The sequence below is a fragment of the Populus nigra genome, chromosome 16 (genome assembly GCF_951802175.1).
Source record: "Populus nigra chromosome 16, ddPopNigr1.1, whole genome shotgun sequence".
NCBI classification, from domain to species: Eukaryota; Viridiplantae; Streptophyta; class Magnoliopsida; order Malpighiales; family Salicaceae; genus Populus; species Populus nigra.
This window is the reverse complement of record NC_084867.1, coordinates 3,033,375-3,041,982: the sequence shown is the minus strand read 5'-3', so window position 1 is coordinate 3,041,982 and position 8,608 is coordinate 3,033,375. Positions and strand designations below refer to the sequence as shown.

The following is an 8,608-nucleotide window of genomic DNA, read 5'->3' as shown; positions in this document are numbered from 1 at the left end:
CTTATATTTCCTTAGTCTTTCAAACAATTTCTTCAATATTTAGACATGATTCTCTCCTTGTCTAGATTTAGCAATCATGTCATCCACGTATACTTTAATCTCTTTATGCATCATGTCATGAAACAAAGTCACCATAGCCCTTTGGTAGGTGGCCCCAGCATTCTTTAAACCAAATGGCATGACTTTGTAGCAAAATGTTCCCCATGGTGTTACAAAGGTTGTCTTCTCTTTATCCTCTTGCGCCATTTTTATCTGATTGTAGCCCGAAAATCCATCCATAAAGGAATATGTGGAGCTGCGTGCTGCATTATCAACTAACATATCTATGTGTGGTAGAGGGAAATTATCTTTAGGGCTAGCCCGGTTTAAGTCCCTAAAGTCCACACAAACTCTGATTTTACCTTCCTTTTTGGGTACCACCACTATGTTTGACACCCATTGTGGATACTTGACTACTTCCAAAAAACCAGCGTTCCATTGTTTTTCAATTTCTGCTTTTACTTTGATTAAGACCTCCGGATGAGTTCTCCTCAACTTCTGCTTAATCGATTTGCATCCTTCAACCAGTGGTATCCTGTGTACTACGATATCCGTATCCAAACCAGGCATATCCTCATTGGACCAAGCAAAGACATCTACGTAATCTCGGAGCAGTGCAATCAATTCTTCCTTCTCTTCAGGGGTGATCAAAGTCCCTATTTTCAACTCTCTCTTAATTTCTTCATTACCCACATTTATGGTTTCAAGTTCCTCTTTAGCGGGCCTCCAAGCCTGTTCATGCTGTTCTATTAATTTTGTGAATTCCCCTATGTTTTTCTCCTCCCATTCTTCATCTTCTACAGCTACTATGTATTCTTTAAAGTTTGGCCATTCATTCTCAATGTAAAGTGCAGATGTTGTTGTGGAGGATCCGCTTTCAGGGTTCCTGAAAGCGGGAAGTGTTGTGTAAGTGCATAGTAAGACATCAAGATGAATTTTAAAAATGCATGATCTCATTAAAAGGAAAAGATTGGCTTAAAAACAAAAATAAAATCCAATTGACATCTTGAGCTTCGATTGTCAATGAATAAAACAAATAGAAAAAGGCAAACAACATAGATAAAATTATAATCCAACAATCATTGTTGATTACATTTTGAGAACCAATGGAGCTTCTTGGGTCTCCCAATTCTGGAACTTCTCTCATTCGGCTAGCTTTCAAACGAAAGTCTTGGCTGTAAATTCTTCCAGAGTGTAGATGGTTAATTGCGGTAGCTCTTCATCCCTTCTTCCGGATTCAATCTTCTTAGCAATGTCCTCGACTTGATCTTCCTCCAAAGTGTTTATGTTCATTGAAAAAAGCTTATGAAGAAGGTTTCCATGTCCCTTATCAGGTTGCATCATATATGCGGCCTTTGGAAAAGAAATCCTGATTGGAGGGATGGCTAGGCTTTCTTCTTCAGGCTTCCTTCCTTCAATCCTAACAATTGTTTTCTCCCTTCTTGCACCAGCAGCTCGCTTGTAATCCTCTTTCTTGGGCTTATATCCAAGCCCAAACCTCTGTTCTGCAGCTTTCAGCTTGATTATATCAATCCATTCAAGTCTTCCTTTCTCGATGTCATTTGGGCAAAGAATCTTGTGCTTCAAAAAGCTTTTAGCGGCCATTTTGGTGGCCTCTGAGATTTCTGGTTTCCTCACCGCAGTGTTCTCGGGCACCCACTCGGTATTCACAACTTCAAATGCATGAAGGTTTCCATCCTTACAATCTTCGACTTCAATGAATGGAACCGCCACATTTCTTACCATTGATATAGTCTCCTCAGCCTTAACAGTAACCAGAACACCATTGGCAATGTACTTCAAACATTGATGCAACGAGGAGGTGACAGCTCCCGCAGAATGTATCCATGGCCTTCCTAACAACATACTATAGGAAGGGTGGATATCCATCACTTGAAGGGTTACTAGAAAGACTTGTGGACCCACAACTAGTTCGACCTCAATTGTCCCTATCACTTGACTTGGCGAGCCATCGTACGCTTTAGCTGTCATCACACTAGGTTGCATATGTGAGGGATCTACTGGCATTTCATCCAGAATATGCCTTGGTAACACATTAAGGGCTGAGCCGTTATCGATGAGAACTTTACCAATGAGACAATCTTTGCATCAGACCGTGACATATAAGGGCTTGTTATGTCCCGTTCCTTCAGCATCAAGTTCATCTTCCATGAAATATAAGTAATTGGCAGCATGGATCCTCCCTACTAGATGCTCCATAGTTTTTTGTTCAATATCTTGGGGTACGTAGGCCTCATTCAGTACTTTTTGCAAAGCATTACGATGCGGCTCGGAGCTAAGTATTAATGACATGATGGAGATCTTGGCAGGGGTCATCTTCAACTGATCCACTATACAATACTCACTATGCTTCATCAATTTCAGGAACTCATTTGTTTCTTCCTCAGTCACAGGTTTATTTACCTCAAGCTCTTTATCGAGGTCCAATACCTCCTTGCCTTTAGCCTTTCTTTGCTTCTCTAGTTTTTCAGGTGTGAAACAACGACCACTCCGAGTTAGCCCACTTATCTCATTTCGGAACAATGACAAAGGAGTTTCGATATTCGAGGTATAACCATAATCTCCGGGCATCGCTCTATAGTCTACTTTGTTTGCATATGAGGGCTTAGTTAATACCAATTTTGAGAGCCCATTAGCTGTTGATTGGACTCTACATTTCCCTCGATTCTCTATCATCTCTATCTCTTCATTATCTTTTACAGCCTCAATCCTTAACTCTCCTAAAGTCAGCATTCTCACAACCTTTTGATGAAATTCAATGCATTCATCAATGTGATGCCCTTTCTTTTTATGGAATGGGCAAAAATCATCTTCCCTTATGCAATGTTCAGATGGTTTCTCCAAATGTCCAGATTGTACCAACATTTCAAACAGCCTTGCCATGGTCACCCTTAGCACCTTCTATGTGCTACCGACCTCCATAGTATTCACTCCATTACCACCTACAACATGTTTGGGTAGAGGGTTCGAATTCACATTAGGCGAATCTTCAAAAGTGACCCATCCGATTTTGATCAGCTGCGATACCCTCTTCTTAAAAGCTACGCAGTTTTCGATGCTGTGACCCGTATTACCAGCATGGTATTCACAAGTCAACTCGGGGTTGTACCAGGTAGGGAAAGGCGGTTGCATAGGAGGTAATGGTAGGGGAGCTATCTACCCAATACTTAGCAACTTGGCATATAACTCCTTTAGGGTTATTGGCAAAGGTGGTAATTGTTCTTCTAGTTGTCGGTTGTCTCTCCTTTGGTAATTGTTTTGGTTATTGGTGGGGAATTTTGTTTGATGGGGTTGGTTTGGGACGAAGGGTTTGGAAAAGTTGATGCTAGTGATTTGGGAGGTAGGTGTTTGGTAGTTTTGGTAGTTTTTGCCTTTCCCTTTATAACTGTCTTCTAGGTCATTTACCTCAATTTCCTTCTTCTTCCCAACAAAACCCCTTTTCTCTATAGGTTCTGCAATTCTCCCACTTCGAATTCCTTGCTCAATCCTTTCAGCAATTCGCACAGCATCATAGAAATGCTGGGCTGAGCTACCTATAAGATGTTCATCGTATGAGGCCCTAAAAGTATTGGCAAACAGTGTTATCATCTCCGTCTCTATTAGTGGAGGTTGTACATTGATAGCTTGGTCTCGCCACCTTTGAGCATAAGCCCTTACGGACTCTTGAGTTCCTTTCTCCATGGTAATCAGACTGGTCCTATCAGGAGCAATCTCAAGATTGAACTTGTATTGTTTTAAGAAAGCATCTGCCAGATCTGTTCATTTCTTGATCCTAACGTTGTCTAACCTCATATACCAGCTGAGGGCCGATCCTGTCAAGCTATCTTGGAAGAAGTAAATTAGCAATTTATCATCGTGGATAACTTCTGCCATCTTGTTATAGTAGGAACAAAGATGGGTCTTTGGGCGTTCCATTCCGGTATACTTAACAAACTCCGGCACTCTGAACTTCTTTGGAATTACGATGTTAGGTACCAAACATACTTTAGCGGCCCTAATTGGGTCAAATAAATAATTTCCTTCAACTGCCCTTAGCCTCTCTTCTAGCGCAGTCCATTTATCATACGCAACATGATCAGAGAATCTGACGTCCTGTGGATCCTCGTTTGTTAAATCCATTGTAATAGGGATTTGGATGGGCCGAGTGGGATTAGGATGCTGCTTATGTGGTGTATTTGCCCCCATGTTTATAGGTGCGACAAGGATTTGAGCTGCTAGTGGTGCTTCATCAGGTTGAGTAGACGTTCCCTCTCCATCTTTGGCTCTCAACATTTGCTCAAGCAAACTGGTCAGGTGTGCCACATCATTCCGAACTCCTTCAAGCTCCCTTTGATACTGAGCTTCTGGTTGTGACCTTTCTTTGTTTTCCATCCTTTTTCTTTGTCGAGTGTTGTGGATTCTAGAATGGGGACCTATGTTTCTTAGTCTGCAGATGCGTGTGTAGATGTATGAGAAAATGCATGATTGAGAATGCTTTGTATATTGGGTATGGATGCAACCTTCTTGTGAACGAATAATAGCCACCACCTTATAAACATAGGTTCTCTTATCACATTGCTAGGAGTACTGCCTTTCAAGTCGTTTGCTTGAATCATATTCACCAAGAGACAGATTTTGCATAAGAAGATGGGTCAACGCCCTTTTCATTAATGCTTGATAAGTTGATTACATTTAAAAATAAAAAGGAAATATAACATATTAATCCCTTTCCTCCACAAACTCTCTAGCTAAAGGTAAGAAGGCAAAACCACGGTTCTCAATCTTCCCTAGAAAGGTATCGGTTTCAGCTAGGCTTCGGCGATAGCGAATGATGTCCCCTCCCACATTCCACGCATTAATTCTAATAATTCGAGCATGTGCAGCAGCTTCATCCATTTGCGCATCTGTCTTGGTCATCTTTTTTATGAGCAACATATTGGTTCTGTTCAAAGCAGTGTTGTTGGCCTCGATTTGATCCTTGTGTTTTTCCATTGCTGCTAGCTTCTCGTCCAAATACTTCACCTTTTCACGTTCCTTGTCAAGTTTTATCCTCATAACTTTTATCTCATTCTTCTTAATCGCTAATTCTGTTTCAACAACCTCAAAACCTTTCCTTTTATTTTCTTCTTTTGCAATCCCCATTAAACGGCTTTCCAACTCCATATATTTCTTATTCAAATCCTCATACTTCCCAATCCTATCCATCAATTCGAACTGGACTTGTGCAAATTTTTCTTGGAAATATTCTGCACTTCCTTGGCAATTGTTAAAGTCAATCTCCATTGCTTCAAGTTCAGAGCAACTTTGCATCCAATCCAAACTCATCCCTCTTAGCTCCTTCTCACTCCTTTCCCTAGCAATCTTCTCCTCACCCAGCATTAACTCAAGCTTTGTTATTCGTGCATCTCTAGATTGTATTTGCTCATCTAGAAATGCTCTCCTTTTATCTTCTTTTAGCATCATTTCTTCCAACATTGCCTTGTCTTTTCTGCTTTTGCTCAACTCTGTCCGAAGTTTTTCCACTTGTCTTCTCAACTCCTCTTCATTATTGACCCTTTTCCTCTTAACAAACTCTTCTATAGTTTGGGGAGATTTGGCCTCTATACAAGGCATGGCTAAAGTAGCTAAGTCTCTCCATCTTGCATATCCTTCGCTTGCACTTGGATCCTTTAAACCTTCTATCTCAACCAAAACCAGATGCTTCCAATCTTGTTTGATGATCTTTAAAACTTCTTGTGCAATGGGATCTTTGAACAAACCAAAGAATTGAGCGATTCCCATAGTCTTTGGAACAAACTGCATGCCCCCAAGTTGCCTTACCACCAGGGCAGGAGCATAACTCACATAACCTGTAATCCCTACCAATGGTACCCAACGTCTTTGTCCATAACTCATTAGGACTTTCACTATCGTTACCTGTTGTTACTCAATTTTGGACCCCACGTGCTGGAAACGGTGTATACCTCTTTTGAACAGAGTGTAGGAGTTTAGCTCATATTCGCCAGAAGATTGACAAAAGCACAGAAAGAAATATTTTGTTTTTTGAAACCTTGTTTGAGCTATTTTCTGCTCTTTTTATCCTTCCCCTTTACTACCAAAATCATCAGGTTTTATTAGGTTGATCAGAAGTCTTCATAATGCTAAATTCGTTCTTTTTTATCTGGTATTTAAGGTTGAATAAATCCCTCAGAATTTGCACTAAAAAAATAGTTCTACTGCTGTCGCATTTTTTGGGTTCCAACTTAGGCTCTAATTCTGACTCAGTTTCGTACGATATATGACCATCCTAGGTATATCCTATCACTCATTACATGTTGAAAAATTGACGTACACCTTTATTAGGTCCTAGGGATCATTTTTCTTAGAGCAGATTCTCAGTCAGAAGTCAGATTTGGATGCTCAGTATTGTCAGATCAAGAACCTTTTGACCAACTAGATTACTGTCAGTTTCTGTTTTGTAAAAAGATTTTATCTCACTTCGACTCCTTCATCAAAGTTGTAGTCCTAGACGCATAGATGAATTTGAGCTTTTGAATCACTTGATTTCGATATCAGAGGCCTAAGATGTTCCCGTTTGAATATTTAACGTGAAGGCAGAGAATTCTGCCGCGAGAAGGATAATGACCCGAGTCTGCACTAAAAAAACTCTATTTTTGATCTAGTTTTTGTGATTTTTGTTCTTAATTCATACTCTCAGCCATATTAGGACTCGGCATTCGTCAGTTTTTGAGTTAGACCTAGAGATCCCTTTCAACCAACCAAATTACTGCTAGATTCTGTTATGTAAAAAGATTTTATCTCACTTCGACTTTTTCATCAAAGATTTAGTCCTAAACGCGTAGATGAATTTAGGCTTTTGAATCACTTGATTTCGATATCAAAAGCTTAAGATATTCCCATTTGAATATCCAACGTGAGGGCAGAAAATTCTGTCGCGGGAAGGATATAGCCGAAGGATTTTTTTGGACCAAGGACTGAATCGAAAAGTGTTAAAATGAGGGATTTAATTGAAGAATGATATTGAAAGCTGGAAAGGGGGGTTGGATCATCATAAATGACAAGATTTTTACCACACCGATAAGGAAAATAAGACCTTGCATGCACCCTTACCCATCTGATTTCTTTCCTTTTTTTCCTCTGCAAATTTCCTGCTGGTTTCCATGTTTGTCTTGCTGATTGGAGAGCTTGAGACCACGTTTTTATTGATTCATTTCAAAGGAAACAACTGGTGCCTCATGGTCCCAGCTATGGAAGGAAAGAAAGGAGCTGTACCACCCTTTGATCAATGGAAATTAAGTGCTGAAAATCAGAATAGGAATAAGAATATTTCAGTTTCCTTCTTGCGTTTTTTTACTGCACATCAGCAGGGATTTGCATCCTAGAATTAATGCATTGAATTTTTCCTAAATAGAGATATGTTAGACTATATATAAACCCCTCTAATGACCTAGCAAAGGGTGGCAGAAAGAGAGCAGAAAAATAGCAAAAAGAGAGCAGAAAAATAGTACAAAGAGAGTAGAAAAATAAAAGAAAAACGCAAGAGAGGCAGAGTAAAAAAAAAACACAGAATAGAGGGAGTTTCTTGTTTACATTCTAGTGTCACCGTGAGGGAAGAAAAGAAAAAAAACAAGACGGAGAGGGAGCTTTGTTGCTAAACCTTGACAGCAACGTTTGCTTGGTTTTATTTCATCCTCTGCAGAAAAGAAAACAGTGAGACCTGCAAGTAAGTCTTAATTTTCTCCTCCTTTGCTGCCTTTAAATCTTTTGTATCTGTTTTATTTTTTTTTTGTTTTGCACATTCATTTTCAATTTTAGACTATACAATGCCCGTTTGCTTTGTGTTATTCCTGCCATGGTTTTGAGTTTTGGATAGGTGACTATGTTAAGCTTTGGCTAGCCTCTGGTTTTTTTTTTATCTCCTGTCTTTCGCTGTTGACAGAATTAAGGAACTAGGGAAGGGGGCTTTTGTTTTCTTCATCAACAACTCCCTTTTTTGTTCGTGTCTTTCCATTTTATTGAAATAGCTGGCCAGGTCTTGCTTTGGTTTCATAGTCTATGATATATATGTATTATAAAAGCATGCCATCCCAAGCTTTTCTTTTTTTTTTGTATGAAACTAGCATGGGAGTTACTTTTTTCTCTTGGATTGTTAAAAAGAAAATAGGTCATAAGTCATGGTCATATGCAGTAGGATTTTGATTTAAAAATTTCAGTTTCAAAACTTTGGCTCCCTCATCCATACGTGCTTAGTCCTTTGCAATGTATAAAATTTTAAGTTGATTTGGCTTTGAATGATTTTTGTTACGAATTGTTTCAAGTTTCTTGTAGTTCTTGTAATATGAATGATGGCTTGCTACTTTCCATTTTGGTGTTTACATTTAATTGTGATGCTATGTGTTTCGATAAAAAAATTTAAAAGTTTTCTTATGTGTTGCATACGGCCAATACCCTAACATGTTTTGATTCCTTTATATATATATATATATATATATATATATAGTTTCAAAAAAGGTGTTTTCGCATGGATTTCGTAAACACAACAAAAAATTATTTTCTTGTATTTCTGGAT

The 8,608-nt window shown here is 39.1% G+C and overlaps 1 protein-coding gene across 1 annotated transcript; it reads right to left on the bottom strand.

The window, feature by feature from the left end:
* Nucleotides 1-4,758: 4,758 nt before the first annotated feature.
* LOC133676012 (uncharacterized) lies at nt 4,759-5,652 on the bottom strand. The gene has a single exon (XM_062097586.1). It carries the CDS (start codon nt 5,650-5,652, stop codon nt 4,759-4,761), a length of 894 nt encoding a protein of 297 aa, XP_061953570.1.
* Nucleotides 5,653-8,608: the final 2,956 nt, after the last annotated feature.